The sequence below is a fragment of the Podarcis melisellensis genome (assembly GCF_964234715.1).
Source record: "Podarcis melisellensis genome assembly, chromosome: 15".
Lineage (NCBI taxonomy): Eukaryota > Metazoa > Chordata > Lepidosauria > Squamata > Lacertidae > Podarcis > Podarcis melisellensis.
In genome coordinates, this window is record NC_138532.1 from 38,312,436 (window position 1) to 38,330,166 (window position 17,731).

Genomic DNA, 17,731 nt, shown 5'->3' on the forward strand with positions numbered 1-17,731 from the left:
CTGCTTTGATAGCCTCTGCCTATCAATATAAGAAGAAGTAAGGCTGTGTAAGAAACAAATAAATAAAACTCGAAGCTAATAATAATAAGCTAAGAAGGCAGTCTCGTCCCACAGAGTGGGGTGGGAGGGTGAGCTACAACTGGCCCAGCACCATAGACCGAGGTTTGTTTGTTTGTTTTTATTTATTTCACAATATTTAGCGTATTTTTCCATGTATAAGACTAGGGGGTTTTTAAACCAAAAAATTAGGTTTAAAATTGGGGCTCGTCTTATACATGGGTAGTGCTGAGGGGTGTTTTCTTAATTTGGAGTCCCCCAAAACAGGGGGTGTCTTATAGATGGAAAAATACGGTATATACCGGTTGATTGCAATAAAATCTCAAAGCGGTTTACAAAAGAATAAAGTTATCAGCATTTATATTTTTTAAGAAACCAGTTAAAAACAAGTATTTAAAACATACAAAAAAAACTGAAATCAACAATAAGCTAAAAGCAGATTAAAGCACAGAACGACTTCTACATGCCTGGGCAGGCTTACCTAAACAAAAATGCTTTTTTTGGCAGACACCAAAAATAAATACAGAGATGGCACCTTCCTTATGTCAACAAGCAAGGAGTTCCAAACTCTAAAAGACTGATTTCTTATAAGTGTGGAACAAGCATTACGCACCAGTGCCAGTTTGGCTGACCGAAAGAGTCAAATGGGCATGTATGGTACAAAGCGATCCGGCCAGTAAAGACAAGGCAGCCTAATGTACTCACCGAATTTTCCTTCCTTTGCTGGCCTTTTTGTCCACTTTCTTCCGGATTTTGCTCCGCAGTTTCTGGATAGCCAGCCACTGCCTAAGGAAGCGGGGGGAAATTGCAATACTTGTTAAGGTTCCTTGAAAGAATGTGGGGACATCAGCTTTTGGGTGAATGCTGAATATGCACTCCTTCACCTTGGGCTGGTGTATATTTCTAGGACCCACTTAAGTTTTCTGATTGTAAATTGCTTTAATCTGTCCTCCATATTGTGTATTAGTGCTGCGAACCGCCCTGGGACCTTAGGTCGTAGGGCAAGTGATAAATTGAAATAATAATTTAAACAATCAGCCCCCAGGGCCCCCAGGGCCCCCAGCAATGGGAGAAAGGCACCCATATCAGCTGCCACTAGGCTTATTCAAACCCTGGCACCCAATCAAATTTGGGCATGTGTAAGGGGGGGATCATTGCCAGAGATGCTGAGCCAGTGCAAACAGAAACCGAGGGGGAAGAGCAAACCACCGCTCATGAAAGGAGGAGTTTTGAGGGGATATTTTCAGAGACCATCATAGGAGGTACCCAAAGGTACTGGCAGCCCCTGAACAAGCTGAGGGACCAGGAAGGAACTTGCAGGAAGGAACTTGTTTCTGTCTCCAGTTCGGTGCTTAGAAAAAGGCTTTCTTAAAAAGTGAAACACACACATACACACACACACCCCATCACCACACACAGCAACATTTCTAAATCTGGTTGATGAATGTTACACATTTGGAAAACAGCCGCCAGCTAAAATTTGGAAGAACATTAAAGGGGGGGGGTTGACACAATAATGAGAGTTAGGAAAGAACCTCTGGCTGCGAACACACCATACCCTTAAAGCACATTCGAAGTACATTTCCTCTCTCAAAGAATCCTGGGAACTGTAGTTTAAGGGTGCTGGGAATTATAGCTATGGGGGGACTACAGTTCCCAGGATTTGGGGGGCAGTGTGTGTGCTCTGAAAGCGCTTTAAAAGTTATGTGCATGCAGCCACATACATACAGGATGGATGCGCGCGCGCGCGCACACACACACACCCACCCAAAAAACTAAATAAAAACTGAGCTGGAGTTGGTTGCATACAAATCACTGCCCATAAGCTGTTTGATGCGTTAAAAAGAAAAAGCTCGGTGAAACGGTTTTCATCCTTGTTAAAATATTGCCTGGTGGTGTTTTGTTTTTGTTTATTTGGTGGTTTGTCTGGAATATTATGGAAACAAGGCTCTGCTATCATTTAAACAGGAGGCAGCCCAAAAAACTCCTGCACTTAAGTGGTGATTACATTGTACATTTATCTGACTTTACAATAAAATAGATTGCGGTAATTAAGATTATATTAAGATTGTGGTAATTGGATTTTGAGATTCCACCCCACCCCACCCTGCGATGCCGGGCTCCCCGACAAGTAAATCAGGTGAAGGCAATGCCAGCTTCCAGCTTAAAAATAAAAATGTGTGTAACTAGCAGGAAGAATTTTCATTCCCTGCCTCCTGTCCACCCCCTTCCCTCCAATTCAGTCTCCTCCAAATATCTTCAGCACACACATATGTGGTGTAATAAACACAAATCACTTCCCACCTATCCCCTTGCCCTTTTGCAAACATTACAATTCAAACTCAAAACTTGAGTATTCATTGCACTACCCTGCGCAAGCCAGCAGTGTGTTGCCCTATGTGCAATGTTTCAAGCCAGACAAAAACAGGCCGCTTACCTGCCCATTGCCACCTGGTCGTTGGGGTCCAAGGAGCTGGTTTTACGTTCAATAAGTTCCCTGAGGAGCTGCAAATGAAGAGAGAGGAAGCCATGTTTGTTTCTGTGTTTTGAAAAGAGCAATACGAGATTGTGGAATTCTCAGACTGGGTTTGAACAACCATCTTGTAGGGCGGGAGAGACAGAAAAGAAAGCCAACCTGCTGTTCCTTCTTGCCTAGCCTTTACTTCCTCCCTGCTTCTTCCCCAGGCTCAGTCCGCATGAGTTAGCAGGCTCAAGTGTTAACATCTTGGCTCCTATACTTAGAATGGCTTTGCTGGCCACGAACAATAAATATCAAGCATCCCTCGTCCCTTCAACCAGCAGTCTTGCCAGATCATTTCTTTCTGCACACCACTGGAATGAATTCGCCAAAACTCCCAACGGATCTTACTCAGCTTCTGAACTCAGGAATGAGAATCAGAACCATGAAATTCACCCTCCCCTTCCACACCAGCAGTAGCACGCCATTCCTGGCTCGGCTTCTTTATTTATTTCCTCGAATCTATATAGCATAAAGTAGCTTTGAATGAAACCTCAAAGCGGTTTTTAAACCAGAATACTGCAGTGTCAGGTTACCAATGGCTCAGTATATCACCAACCCTGGCTGGCAGGATTTTTCCAGGGTTTCAGACAAAGACTACAGTCACAGCCCTTCCAAGAGATGTTGGGGATTGAAGCAGGGACCTTCTGCATTCAAAGCAGGCGCTCCATCCCTGGCTCTTCCTCAAGCTCAAGAACTGCTATTTGTATCTCCTTCTTTGAAAAGCTCCCTTACTCAGCAAAAGCTTTGAGACTACTAAAAACACGCAATGGGAAGTACAGTGGTACCTCGGGTTACATACGCTTCAGGTTACAGACTCCGCTAACCCAGAAATAGTACCTTGGGTTAAGAACTTTACCTCAGGATGAGAACAGAAATCGTCCTCCGGCGGCGCGGCAGCAGCAGGAGGCCCCATTAGCTAAAGTGGTGCTTCAGGTTAAGAACAGTTTCAGGTTAAGTACGGACCTCCGGAACAAATTAAGTACTTAACCCGAGGTACCACTGTATATATATATTTTTTCAGCAGTAAGGGCCACATTCCCTTCTGGGCAACCTTTCGAGGGCCACATGCAAGGTGTTGGGTGGGACCAGAGGTGAACGTGGGTGGGGCAACAAATGTAATTTTTACCTTTGCACAGCAAAGGCTGCAGACATTCATTCACGCATTGCGCTGTGTCCTCCATTTAGGCAAGAGCAAGAGGCACTATCAGAATGAACAGACACTTTCCAGCCAGGCAAAAACACTCAAGGAGGTTGCGAAGCCGGGTCATTGGGTTGTGTTTCAAGAAGTTCAGAGGGCTAGACAGAGAAGCCCAGAGGGCCACACTTGCCCCACCCCCAGGCCTGTCTTAAATCCTGATAATCCGGGTGAGGGGGGCGGGAGAGAAGCCTTTAGACTGGCTCTGACATATTATTGTAAGCCGCCTTCTGTTTTGGAAAGGGGGTAGATGGTGTTGCAATAGTTTCTTCATCAAGAATGCCAGGGGAGGGGTCCCTTTGGGGCAAGATAAATTACGGAGGGGGGGTTAGAATAGGAGGAAGCTGGAACTCGCTTTGGAGCGCAACACAGAATGCCATTAGGAAGACTTATTGTACTACAGTTAATTTCAGACGAAATCAATGAGCGTTGCAGGCTTCCCTTCATCATTTTATGATTAGTTTAATCCACCCCATCTATATCAGCAGAGAATCTTTAAAAGGTCAGGCAGAAAACACAGGGAAAGAAAAGGTGGATAAAGGCATCCATCTCTACACCGGGGGGGGGGGGGGGACGGACAGGCGAGCTAACGATCTTTTAAGCCCAAACAAGTGGGTTTTTGGCCATTTCAGATTTCAATGCAAACCAGAAGTGGGATATGTTAATGCTCAAGATGATATTTGATGCATGGCTATGTTCCACTTCTGGCTCAGTAACAAAAGGCAGCAACACAGTAACACGTTTTGTGAGATTCCTGGGAACCCCAGAATTCACTTTAAAATGGGCACCACAAGGTTCTAGTCCTCCACAAGTTATACGACACAGTTGCACTGTGGAATATGCTCCTCCCAAGAAGCAGTGATGGCTTTAAAAGAGGATTAGATGAAGACTATCAATGGCTTCCAACAAGAATCTCTCTGCCGTCAGAGGCAGAAATGCTTCTGAATGCCAGTTCCTGGGAACCACAAGTGGCAGGGAGTGCTTTGTGCTCAGGTCCAGTTTGTGGGCTTCCCATGCACCTCTGCTTGGCCATGGTGAGAACCGAATGCTGGACCAGATGTGGCACTGGCCTGATCCAGCAGGCTCTTCTTAAGCAGAATTATTGGACTGATTGCCTTCCTGCCAGCTAACTGCATCAGGCTCATTTCTTATAGAGACTTGCTTCTTTTGCATTGTTTAACCTGTTGAGAATAAAGAGAGGAGGATGGAGAACGACACAAAAATCCCAAGACCCCAACCAACCTATCTCATGCAGTGATGGCCAGAATGCAAAGGCTGGTTCTATAGATGTCAGCAGGGTAAGGGAACAGTTTTGAACAGCAGCAGTCCTCCAGTCTGACTCCGTCTAAGGCAGCTTTCTATGCAAATCAGCTTTTTTTATTCAGAACCACAAGGACTGGAAACTTACTTTTTTAAAAAAGGGGTGCTATAAGAAAAAACTGCTCCCTTTTCTCTTATGGGGTATCCAAGAGCCCATATAGCATTGGTAGGCAGACTAAGGCCCGAGGGCCGGATCTGGCCCAATCGCCTTCTAAATCCGGCCCACGTGTTTTTTACATGAGTAGAAGGTGTCCTTTTACTTAAAATGCATCTCTGGGTTATTTGTGGGGCATAGGAATTTGTTCATTTTTTATTTATTTTTTTCAAAATATAGTCCAGCGTCCCACAAGGTCTTAGGGACAGTGGACCAGCCCACGGCTGAAAAAGTTTGCTGACCCCTGATCTACAAAGACTGGCAGCAGTTCTCCAGGGCCTGCTGCCATGAGACATTCCCAGCCCCACCTGGGAACGATGAGAGTTGAACCTGAGACCTCCTTCATGCAAAGCAGATGCTCTTCTCACTGAGCTATGACCCACATATTTTAAGGAGGGTTCAAATCCTCCCTTGATAATGCAACACGCTTGCGGTTTTGCATGCAGAAGGTCCCGGGTGCAACCCCCCAGGTGGCTTACAAACACACACATATGCACAAATACACATGGAAGCCCGAAAGGTTTCACCCAACCTAGCCTGCTGCCCTTAACAGACAGACACCTAAAAGATGCGTGTATATATATTTATTTAAAACCGTGTATCTCTCCTTCCCTCCTCAACAACTCTTCTATTAAAAAACATAAAGGCAATTAAAAAGCCCCCTGCGATGCTTTTTCCATTTGCTTACACACACACCCTTTAAATTCTTATTACTGCAGCAATTACATTCGGAGCCGTTAAGGGGCAGAGAGGCCGCCGCTTTGTTCCCGCAGGGGAGGGAGCAGAGAGAATAAACCCAGCAAGCTCCCTCTCTCTTTCTCTCTCTCTTTGCCCTGTTTATCTGATTGATTCCCCAACATCTTCCTGGCACACAATCTATCAGTTTATCTCTCCCACTTCATCACAGTCACTCCTGGCAGCTAAGTACAAGATCCAAATCCAGCCTTACGCAGACGGGCGACACGTTAAAACCAGTGTTAACGGCGGCACCGCTCTGTAAACAGTTGCCCTCTGGGGCTCGGGGAGAAAATGGGCTGCTCCCTTTGCCCAGTCAATATCACGGGAGCAAAGAGTCTGGGGAGGAGCAAAACGAAGGCAATACTTATTAGATGCCTCGCTTCCTCTCCTACAGCGCCGGCTGGTATGGCTGATCTTATTTTTGGAAAGGGAAAGGGGAAACAGAAAGCTTGAATACTCTGCAGCAAAACGTATTTGCGTTCGCGGCAAATTGTTCCTTCCAGACAAGTTCGCTTGGTGGATCTGTCACGTGAGCACTGGGGGCTGTGCAGACAACTGCTTTGGGGGCCAGGTAGGGGAAGAAACGGGTGGGCGCTGTGGGTAGGGTAGGGTGGGTTAAACCACAGAGCCTAGGTCTTGCCAATCAGAAGGTCGGCGGTTCGAATCCCCGCGACGGAGTGAGCTCCCGTTGCTCGGTCCCTGCTCCTGCCAACCTAGCAGTTCGAAAGCACAAAGTGCAAGTAGATAAATAGGTACCGCTCCGGCGGGAAGGTAAACGGCGTTTCCGTGCCCTGCTCTGGTGCACCAAAAGCGTCTTATAGTCATGCTGGCCACATGACCCGGAAGCTGTACGCCGGCTCCCCTGGCCAATAAAGTGAGATGAACGCCGCAACCCCAGAGTCGGCCAAGACTGGACCTAATGGTCAGGGGTCCCTTTACCTTTAGGGGAAGAAAAGGGGCAAATTCTGCATGGGGGTTGGGGTTAGAAAGCCGCCCAAGTTAGATAAACTTGAGTCTGCAGTCCTACACAGACACCACACTTCCACCGGCTAAATCAATAGGTCTCTTTTCCAGAGCTGGCACAAACACTCATGCCCTGGGCATCCACCGCACTCTTTGTATCAGGTGCTCCTAGCACACTTTGGAGAAAGAGGCCCCGAGGCCAGTGCCTGAGGTTCCCCATCCATATTGCAGAGCAATCAGGAGAGGGGTCCCCCATCTCTGACCTAGCTAGTTTCTCTCTCTCTCTCTCTCTCTCTCTCTCTCTCTCTCTCTCTCTCTGTGTGTGTGTGTGTGTACAGTGTGCTGTAGGGCTTAGTGTTGGAGTAGGACCTGGGAATTCAGGGTTCAAATCCCCACTCGGCCATGAAGTTCACTGGGTGACCTTGGGGCAGTCAATGTCACTCTCCCTCTCAGTATAATCTACCTCACTGGGTTGCTGTGGAGATTAAATGAGATGGCAGGGGGAACCACAGATGCCACCTTGAGCAACTTGGGACAGAAAAAGGTGGGATATAACTGCAATAAATAAAACAAAAAAAATTCCTTCCAGTAGCACCTTAAAGACCAACTAAGTTAGTTCTTGGTATGAGCTTTCGTGTGCATGCACACTTCTTCAGATAGTGCATGCACACGAAAGCTCATACCAAGAACTAACTTAGTTGGTCTTTAAGGTGCTACTGGAAGGAATTTTTTTGTTTTGACTATGGCAGACCAACACGGCTACCTATCTGTAACTGAAATAAATAAGAGTGTGTGTGTGTGTGTGTGTGTGTGTGAGAGAGAGAGAGAGAGAGAGAGAGAGAGAGTTAAAAAGCAACCCGAAGAGCTGTAGAGCTGGAAGGGACCACAAGGGTCATCTAGTTCAACCCCTCTGCAATGCAGGAATCTTTTTGCCCAACATGGGATTCGAACCCATGACCCATGATTTAAGAGTCTCATGCTCTACCGACTGAGCTATCCCTTCTCCAACCCACTGAAGTCATGTTAACAATGGATTTATTTATGTTTTAAGGAAACTTAAGGGAGGGACACTACCCAATGGAAAAAGTCTGGTTGGCTCTGCATGGGTGCCTCTACTACTATTATTGGTTTATTTAAAAAAAAGATTTGATTAGTTTTTCTGCTATTTTGTCCTATGGCCTTGAAGCCAACACAAACACACACAGAGACTGCACCAGGTTCCAGAGCAGAGCCAAGGGTTCAGAGTAAGAGGATAAATGATAAACCAATTTACTGGAGGAAACAGCAAAATCTCTCTCTTTTTTTTTAATTCCAGCACAGGGCCTTTAATAAAGAAGAAGAAGAAGGGAAGGTGGGGGGAGGAATGAGAAAGAAAAAGAACACCACTCTCCGCTCCTGAAGTTGTAATATTTCATTAGGCTCAGCAATCCCAGTTAGAATTTATTAGTCAAAACAGAAAAACTCTAGTCAGACCCCCACGTATTCCATTAGGAGTGACAGATGGAGTCTCCCAGTGTCTAATTATTAAGTAGGAAACGCAAGTAAATCACACTATCAGCACTAAGCCCCCGATGTGTGAAGATTGAGGCAGAGGGAAAGGAAATGGTGGTGGTTGAGGAACTGGGATAAAACTGTGGCTGGCAAGTTCTCTCAATCAAACTGGCACCAAACGACTTCCACTGATGCAAAATCTCCTAGTGTTGCCCCCTTATAGCCTGCCTCAGAAGGCTGAAACTTGCCAAGGTCAGCGGCAGGAAGTCTTTCTCAGCCCAGGGACCACATTCCCTTCTGGGCAAGCTTCCAAGGGCCACGGTCCCAGTGGCAGGCAGAGCCAGGGGCCTAAAGAAAACAGAGTTCAAGCGATGCCACAGTTCCCTTTGCACCACAGGGGAGTTACTACGCACGTCTCACACTTTTGCGATGTAGAGAAATGCTCGCAGGGGGCAAATGCCCCGGAAAGCATGCCAATATGTTTATGTCTGTGATGTTGTTTTTAAAAACGTACACAAAAAGGTGTCTAATATGCACTGGGAAGCATGCACAGTCAAGGGCAGACGGTGCACAAAAATGCCTATTTTAGCGGCAAGTCAAATGGGCGCAATTTGGGTGCAATTTTTCATTTTGTTTTTTAAGATAAAAAAGGGGGAGGGACCAATGATTGAGCATATATGAAATGGCACAGAACTGAAACAGGTGGTGCATAACCTCCAAGTTCAGAGAAGGCATGTCTCTGAGTACAGAGTAGCTGGGGGAACTTGGGGGGGGGGAGCTTTCCATAGGCACTTCGTTTGTCAATTTGGGCTGATTAGATAGGCCCTTGGTTTGATACAGGAATGCCTTTTCTAATGTTCTCATTCATCCTCCACCTCCCTCTTTCTCTTCGTCCATTTACAAGATGCAATGGCAGCCGCCACCAACACGGTTGGTTAGGCAAATTCAGGGAGGATCAAGGCTCAGGGATACTAGCCAAGATAGTTTTGTTCTGCCTCCGCTGTGGAGAGTCACAGAAAGCTATCAGTTCTGCGAAAGGATGCTTTAGGTTGCAAATTAGTGTTACTAACCATTACTTGACAGCACGCCTGTGTTCTACCTCCAACAGCAGCTGACTGGGAGCTGAGAACTGCAGGTGGACAGGGTGCTGCTGGGCTCAGGTTTTGCTTTTGTGCTTTCCATTACTATCCACGATGGCTACGTTCCTGCCAGAGGCAATGGGCTTCTGAATACCAGTTGCTGGAAATGGCAGGAGGGAAGAGGGCTGCTGTGCTCAAGCCCAGCATTTGAGTTTCCCACAGGAATCGCACTGGCCACTGTGAGAACAGGATCCATTGGCCTGATCCAGCACGGCTCTTCTTAGCTTCTAAATGACAGCTTCACCATGAATATACCAACACCGATCCACAGCTGCTGAAGGTTAGGCATTAATTACATCTATCACTAGCTCAGCGAGGACCCGCAAAAAAATTAAATATAAAGAATGCCGCTGTGGAAAACTGTGTAACTGTGAAAAGCAACAGAAAAGAAGACGTGTCCTCTTCTTAGTAACCCATTAAGAGGAGCCCCCAAACCAAGCTTTAAAAACGTGCTATTAACCACCTACTCAGCCATTCCAGAGACACATGCCTATGATAAGATTATTGTATTGCCATTAACCTATGGAATGGTTGCAGGCAGCTCCTATTTCCGGGGGGGGGGGGCACCCTCTAAATGCATCTAATGAGAGCCACAAGATCAACTGTCCATATTAATCGCTCACCAGTTTAATTAAGGTAAACCAACTTGTCAGGATGGAAGGAGGAGGAAAAAAGCCCACTTCCTCTCTCCATTTTTCACCATTATTGACTTGTAATAGTTTGCCAGATTTTGTAATTACTTGTCTGCATGGCATTATCAGAAATCTCGTGTGTGTGTGTGTGCGCGCGCACACACACACACACCACAAAAACACTGAAGTTGCTTTGTTTAAGGCCGGTTTTGTACATGACACGTGCCTGCAAAATCACAGCTGGAAGTGCTTAAGTAGTTAAAAGATGCAGAAATTAAGGACCTAAGAAGAGGCCGTCCAGTTCTGCAATCCTGTTCTCACAGCGGCCAACCAGACGCCCCAGGTGAGCACAAGAACAAGAGCATTCTCCCTGCTTGCGATGTCTGGGATTCAGGAGCACACTGCCATGAAGGAAAGTGGAGAAATAAAATAATGTTCACCCTCTCTCCTAACATTAGATCTCGTGAACATCCAATGAAGCTGAATGCTGGAAGATTCAGGACAGAAAGGAGAAATTCCCTTCATCACACAAAGCGCATAGTTAAACTATGGAACTCGCTGCCACAAGAGGCAGCGACTACCAGCAAGTTGAATGGCTTTAAAATACGATTATAGACAAATTCGTGGAGGAGAGGACTATCAATGGCTACCAGCCACGACAGCTGTGCTCTTCCTTCGCAGCTGGAGGCAGGATACTTGTAGGTACCAATTGATGGGAATCACAAGCGGGGAGAGTACTCTTGTTTCACTTAGGTTCTGCTTTGGAACTTCTCATTTGGACATCTAGTTGGCTACTGTGAGAAGAGGATGCTGGACTTAGATGGGCCACTGGCCTGATCCAAATGGGCTCTCTTCATTTCCTTGTGAGCCTAAAATCTGACCCTGATGGCGCCAGGGGTGCTTTCCTGATGAGAGCAATCTGCAATCAGAGAGCCACAACTGAAAAAATTGTCTCTCCACCCCTCCCTTCAGAGGAGCAAGTATGCAGAGAAGGGGCTCTGATGATGCTCATCTAGTCCATATAGGATCGTGTGGGGAGTAGCAGGCCCAGGCATTCAGCACCTAGTCGACTTTGATCGACCTAGGACCTCGTACCTAGGGGAACGCTTCTCCCAGTATGCCCCACGGAGGACCTTAAGGTCCATAAATAGCAACATCCTAGAGGTCCCGGGCCCTAAGGAAGTTAGATTAGCCTCAATCAGAGCCAGGGCCTTTTCAACACTGGCTCTGGCCTGGTGGAACGCTCTGTCTCATGAGACCAGGGCCCTGCGGGATCTGATTTCTTTCTGCAGGGCCTTTAAGACAGAGTTGTTCCACCTGGCCTTTAGCTTCGAATCAACTTGATTCCCTCCCCCTCTTTCTTTTTTCCTTTCTCCTTCTATGATGCAACTTCCCTGGCTTTTTCCTGGCCCATGTAGGACCAGTCTGGACAGTTAGCCTTGGTGAAGACTTGACGTTTTCATCTCCAAAGAAGTTTTTGATTTGAGTTTCCACTGAAATGAGGCTACATTTGAATGCATTTTAATGTTTTAATGTTGTGTTTTAATCTTGTTTCTTAAGTTGTATTTCAATCAATTGTTTTTATATTTGCTGTTAGCCGCCCTGAGCCTGGTCTTGGCTGGGGAGGGCAGGGTATAAATAAATAAATAATAATAATAATAATAATAATTATTATTATTATTATTATTATTATTCTCTTCCCCTCCAACCCCTCGCTCCCCAGAAACAGCTTCCCAGCTCTGGCTCACACCCCTAACAAATAAAAAAGGAAGGTCCTTTATGAAGCCACTATTAGTGGGAGGCTGGCAGAAAACAGACGCATCCGCTCCCCGACTCGCCTCTCAGGCTTGTCGTCGAAAAAGGCTCCAGGTCCAATTTCTTTGCCAAATACTACTGAACAGGAGGGAAATGAGCCAGGTCAGTGGAACAGGTACGGCTACACAGAGCCTGTCAAGGTGGCCTAACATTCCCACAATTACTTGGGACACAATGAAGTGGTGATCTTTTAACAGAAGCATATCGGGGATTGGAAGGGAGGGAGAGAAGCTGGCGTGTGTGTGTGTGTGTGTGTAGCAAAAAGAAGAAGAAGAAGAAGAAGAAGAAGAAGAAGAAGAAGAAGAAGAAGAAGAAGAAGAGGAGGAGGAGGAGAAAAACGAAGGTGTATTTCTCAGCTGAGCAGATGTCTTGAGCGTGATGTACGAGGCACGGATAAGCTGTCGCAGCCCGCTGCCAAATCCAGGGAAGTGATTGAAGCCCCCACGCATCCCAAGGACCGTATTTAGAGACAGTAGGGTAGCCAGGAGTCAGGACCAGCCCCTGCTGAGCTGCCAGATGTTGGCAGCACCTGGAAAACGTCCTCCTCTCCCCCCCCGCCTCTCCCTCTTGCTCTCTGCTCAAGCAGGTGCAGCCTAGCAGCAGCAAGTCTAAGCGACGAGTGTGTGATATGTAAGTCATCCCCAAAGGCAGTTCATCCCTCCTTCTGTATAGAGTCACCCACCATTTGCACACTTATCATTTGCACACCCACCATTCATGGCTCCTTTCTCCGCACCCACTGCCCTCCCTTCGCACTTCAGGAAATGGCCAACCACACACAAAGCAGAGCCTGGCAGCTCCATTTGCCTGAAAGTCAGGTGCTCCCATTCCCTCCCAAGACCTCTACTTGTTTTAATTTAAATTAACCCCGATTAACTGAGGAGGGGGCAAAGCACCCCTGCCAAATACTCCCAATTTCTTGTCCCACCCCAGCGCTGTTCCAGAGGGCCCCTAAATCCCCCGTTGTACTTGCATAGCACAAAAGCCCTATTGCGGAAAGAGAATTCTGCCTGCCCTTCTCTGTCTCCATCCTACTATGTTCATCTCTCTCTTTCTTGTCCTCCTTCCTCTCTCTGCGTGCACATAGGCTACATGATTTATTTAAAGGATTTATAAACCACCCACCATTTGAAAACCATCCTGGCAGTGTACCAAAAAAAAAAAAGACACAAAATTTTTGCAAGAGTAAGAACAGATTAAGTCCATCTGTAAAGCCAACGGGAACAATATCCAACAAAGCTACCCCTGAAAAAGCCTGGTTCATTATCATCATCATCCTATTATTATTATTATTATTATTATTATTATTATTATTAGGCCTTAAGGAGATGCCTTTCAAAAAAAAAAGAAAAAAAGGACTTGGTATTATCCTATATGGCTACAAGCTGTGAAATGGAGAACTTCGTTGCTGGGGCTGCAGTGTGTGTGTGTCATTTATAGCATGTAAAGCAGGGGTGGGGACACTCAAGCACAGAAACTTTGCCCAGGCCACGCTGCTCGCTGGCCCCACTTTCTTTGCCCTAAAGGTAAAGGGACCCCTGACCATTAGGTCCAGTCGCAGATGACTCTGGGGTGGCGGCGCTCATCTCACTTTATTGGCCAAGGGAGCCGGCGTACAGCTTCCGGGTCATGTGGCCAGCATGACTCAGCCGCTTCTGGCAAACCAGAGCAGTGCACGGAAACACCGTTTACTTTGACGTGCTTTCGAACTGCTAGGTGGGTAGGAGCAGGGACCGAACAATGGGAGCTCACCCCGTCGCAGGGATTCAAACCGCTGCCCTTCTGATCGGCAAGTCCTAGGCTCTGTGGTTTAACCCACAGCGCCACCCGCGTCCCTTTTTCCGCCCTACTCTAGCGATAACACCACTTGCTTGCCTCAAGGGAGAGCAGTGTGTCTGGGCACACCCACTTTTGCCACCACGAGTATGTGCTCCGCCAAAGGTTGAGCATGATGGAACACAGCTACAAAAGTCCCCCCCCCCCAATTCCTTTTACAAAGGAGATCCCCGTGGAAAAAGGAATGGCACTATCTCTCACGAGATAGCTGTTCATTTACGTGCATGAAAAGCAGAGCACATCTGGGCAAAGACACACAAGGGCAGGAGCTTGCAACTTTTTCTGCTCAGCTTAAAAGTTTCCGTCCACTGCCACAAGGCCCCCACCTGATGGTAGAAGTCGTCGTCGTCAAAGATCTCCTCGTCCAGGTCTTTGAGGTGTGCGTTGGATGTTGTTGGCGGAAGGGCCTCCTAGTAAGGCAAGAGAAAAATCAAGAAGACTCTCTGGGCTTGAATCTGGGCTCAAGAGGCGGCTTTCTCAGTGGGCCCTGTGACCACAGAGCTGCTGAGAAGCCACAACGACATACCCCAACTTGGCTTTACAAAATAAACTCAAAGAGGCTTAGTGATGTGGGTTTAGGAACCTGCAGTCCCTCCAGGTGTTGCTGGACTCCAGCTCCCATCATCACCAACCACTGGCCACACTGGCTGGGGCTGATGGGAGTTGGGAGTCTTCTCAACAAAATCTGGAGGGTCACAGGATCCCCATCTCTGGTTCAGGGGACCAGGACGTAGCTGCCCCCAAGCCTGTTCTCTCTCCCCTACTCCTTGGAGCCATTGCCTCACCAATTTCCCAGTGGGGGTTCCCCAGTAGCAGGCTATGACAGGGTCCCCAACCGAAATCTAAGAAACTGTGAAAATACCCATCGTCACTTTGGTGCTTAAAATCCCCGAACCGCAGCTTACTTATTTATTAAATTTATTCCACATCCAAAAGAGGAACCCAAAGGAGCTCAGGGAATATAGCCTATGGCAAGTCAAAGACCTTTTGCTAGCTTCGCTTGCAAACCTTACAATCTTTTCACTCCACTGTGTTACAAAATTCCTTCTCGGCCTGCCTTCTTCCAGCAATCTTCTCAAAACAAGAAAGGTGCCTTGCTCTCAAACCGCAGCAGCCAATCTGTTTCCTTCCTCACTCCCCCCCCCCACCAGCCCACCCGCCCAAGTCTCCAGCTTACCGCCTGTCCTGGCAAAGTCGCTGGCAACGGCTCAGGGGCTGGCTGCAGCTTCCCCAGCACTCTGTAGGCTGACCGCTTGGTCCTCGTCCGCCGGAGCAACCTCTCTCGGTCCATCAAGATGTGATCGATCTGGGTCAAGATGGAACACTCAAAGGCACCAAAACCCTGGAGGGATATTAACCAAGGTCAGTCAATTGCAGGGAAAGCCATCTTCCATTCCCCTGCCCCAATCTTTCTGTGCCAGTGGATAAGCTGGAAAGTATTTCCTATGTGAGTAAGGCTTTAACTCACGATTTCAGTTATCCGTCTCCAATAGATGGCTGGACCAGAGAGCATTTTCAGTTCCCTCCAATTAGTTAACCCTCCTTCCTAAATTGTCAGCCAAGGATTTTCCCAGCGGCATTTGAAGGAGCATCTCCACCCCCATCGTTCAGCCCAGACACTGAGGTCCAGCTCCAGGAGGGTCTTCTGGTGGTTCCCTCCCTGCAAGAAGTGAGGTTACAGGGAACCAGGCAGAGGGCCCACCCTGTGGAACGCCCTCCCATCAGATGTCAAGGAAATAAGCAACTATCTGACTTTTAGAAGACATCTGAAGGCAGCCCTGTTTAGGGAAGTTTTTAATGTTTGACGTTTTATCGTGCTTTTTTATATTCTGTTGGGAGTCGCCCAGAGTGGTTGGGGAGGCCCGGCCAGATGGGCAGGGTAAGAGCAGTGGACTCGTAATCTGGTGAACCGGGTTCAATTCCCTGCTCCTCCACATGCAGCTGCTGGGTGACCTTGGGCTAGTAACACTTCTCTGAAGTCTCTCAGCCCCACTCACCTCACAGAGTGTTTGTTGTGGGGGAGGAAAGGAAAGGAGATTGTTAGCCGCTTTGAGACTCCTTAGGGTAGTGATAAAGCAGGATATCAAATCCAAACTCTTCTTCTTACTATTACTATTTTCAATTTCTTGATGCAGGTGCTATTATGTATGTATGTAAGTATGCTTTGAATTTGTATACCGCCTTTCACCTATAGCACCCAGGGCAGTTCACAATGCATTTTTACACGCACGCACCTGTTTATGTAGCTTTTTCTTTCCCTTTTAGGTTTTCAAATTGAGGATCTGCACAAGGTGCAGCATTCCCTGATAACGGGATCTTAGCACTGCAAGGAAGCCATAAGCCGCACGTGACCGATGACCTGCGCCCACCCCCCAAAAGAGAGGAGCGGCTCTTGCCTTCCCCAGCTTCCCAGAAGCCAGCTTGGTCCTATCATGCCACTTCTGCAGCGTGCTGTTCCGATAGGACCGGAAGTCGGCAAACCGCTTGGCCGCGAACTCTGGGTAATCGTCCGTTCCCAGCTTCCGCTTGAGTGGCCTCTTCCTCTCCTTGTCTTCCCTCTCAGCTTGGTCATCGTCGTCATCGTCGCTTGGGATCTCCTCGTTGCTAAAAAAATAAATAAAGCAAGATCAAGAACGTGCAACTCCTAACTCAAAGCATTTATTTATTTAGCAATATACCACTATATGATTTTTTGGGGGGTGACCTCTAAGTGGCTTACAACAAATATAAAACATTGAAATTATCGGTTTAGAAACGGGTTAAAAAACAAGTATTTAAGCATATCCAGAAGGTGATGAAAAGCAACGTTGGCTTAAGAGGGATAAAACACATATGACATCTACACATCTAAACAGAAATGTTCTAAGCATGCGCCAGAAACAGCAAAGACGCTTGCCTAATGTCAACAGGCAAGGAGTGTTCGTGCTGCCACAGCAAAAAGTTGAATTATCATCAGTGTAGAACGATTACTATGTGGGACCCATAGCTGTGCCAGTTCTGCAGACCCAAGGAGCTAAACCGGCACATATGGGGTAAAGCAATCCTGCAAGGAAACTGGTGCCAACCTGTTAAGGGCTCCAAATATACCTATATTAGCACTTTGAACTTGGTCCGGTAGTAACGCAGCACCCTTGTTCTGAAATCTTCCCCAGATGAGAGCAGCCAACTCACAAGTGCTCTCAGAGCTCCCTCCCCCCAAACGTCATCTTCCCTTATGACAGTTCTGGATGAGTCCCTAACTGCTGGGTTCTCCCCCTGGGGCTTACTTGGAAAATCTGCTTTCCCCCCTCCTTCAACACCTACTCCCATAAAGGAGGAAAAGTTACAGCATTTGGAATGTGCTCTTGAACTGAGATCATCATGCCTCTTGCATGCCTGGGTGCAGAGACGCATAGGGGCAGGGTGGGGCAGAATGCAAAAAAACTAATTATCATTTTATTTATTAAATTTGCATGCAGTCGGGGTCATCTGAAGATCACAAGGCCGTTCACAACATAAACATACAAAATGAGAGCACAAAACACATAATAAAAACCTCTTAACTTTTCCAGGGGTGGAGCGTAGCTTGTTGTACAGCTCTCAGTTCCAGAACCAATCGCTTCACCCACTTTTTGCCCTCCGACTGACATGGAACTTGGGAACAAAGGAAGCTGGTCTATAACAAGGCAGGGTCCATCTACCTCAGTACTGTCTACACTGGCCGGCAGCAACTCCCAAGGTTTAAGACAGGGGTCTTTCCCAGCCCTAACTGGAGAGGCCGGGGATTGAACCTGAGACCAGTAGATTCTCTACCCACTAAGCTATGGGCCTTTTCCCTTTCCAGCCAGAGGGAAAAGCTTCCCCAGCCTCATCCCTGAGGTCGACAGAACT

General features: G+C 47.2%; 1 protein-coding gene across 1 annotated transcript in view; it reads right to left on the minus strand.

The window, feature by feature from the left end:
• Positions 1–17,731, minus strand: part of AATF (apoptosis antagonizing transcription factor) — a 69,134-nt gene that overhangs the window by 16,980 nt on the left and 34,423 nt on the right. Inside the window, exons 6-10 of the mRNA XM_081890433.1 lie at positions 16,258–16,465; positions 15,039–15,203; positions 14,188–14,271; positions 2,495–2,562; positions 763–843 (exon numbers count right to left, since the gene is read on the minus strand). Of these exons, the coding sequence (XP_081746559.1) occupies positions 763–843; positions 2,495–2,562; positions 14,188–14,271; positions 15,039–15,203; positions 16,258–16,465 (606 nt within the window). The remainder of the gene's footprint in view (positions 1–762; positions 844–2,494; positions 2,563–14,187; positions 14,272–15,038; positions 15,204–16,257; positions 16,466–17,731) is intronic.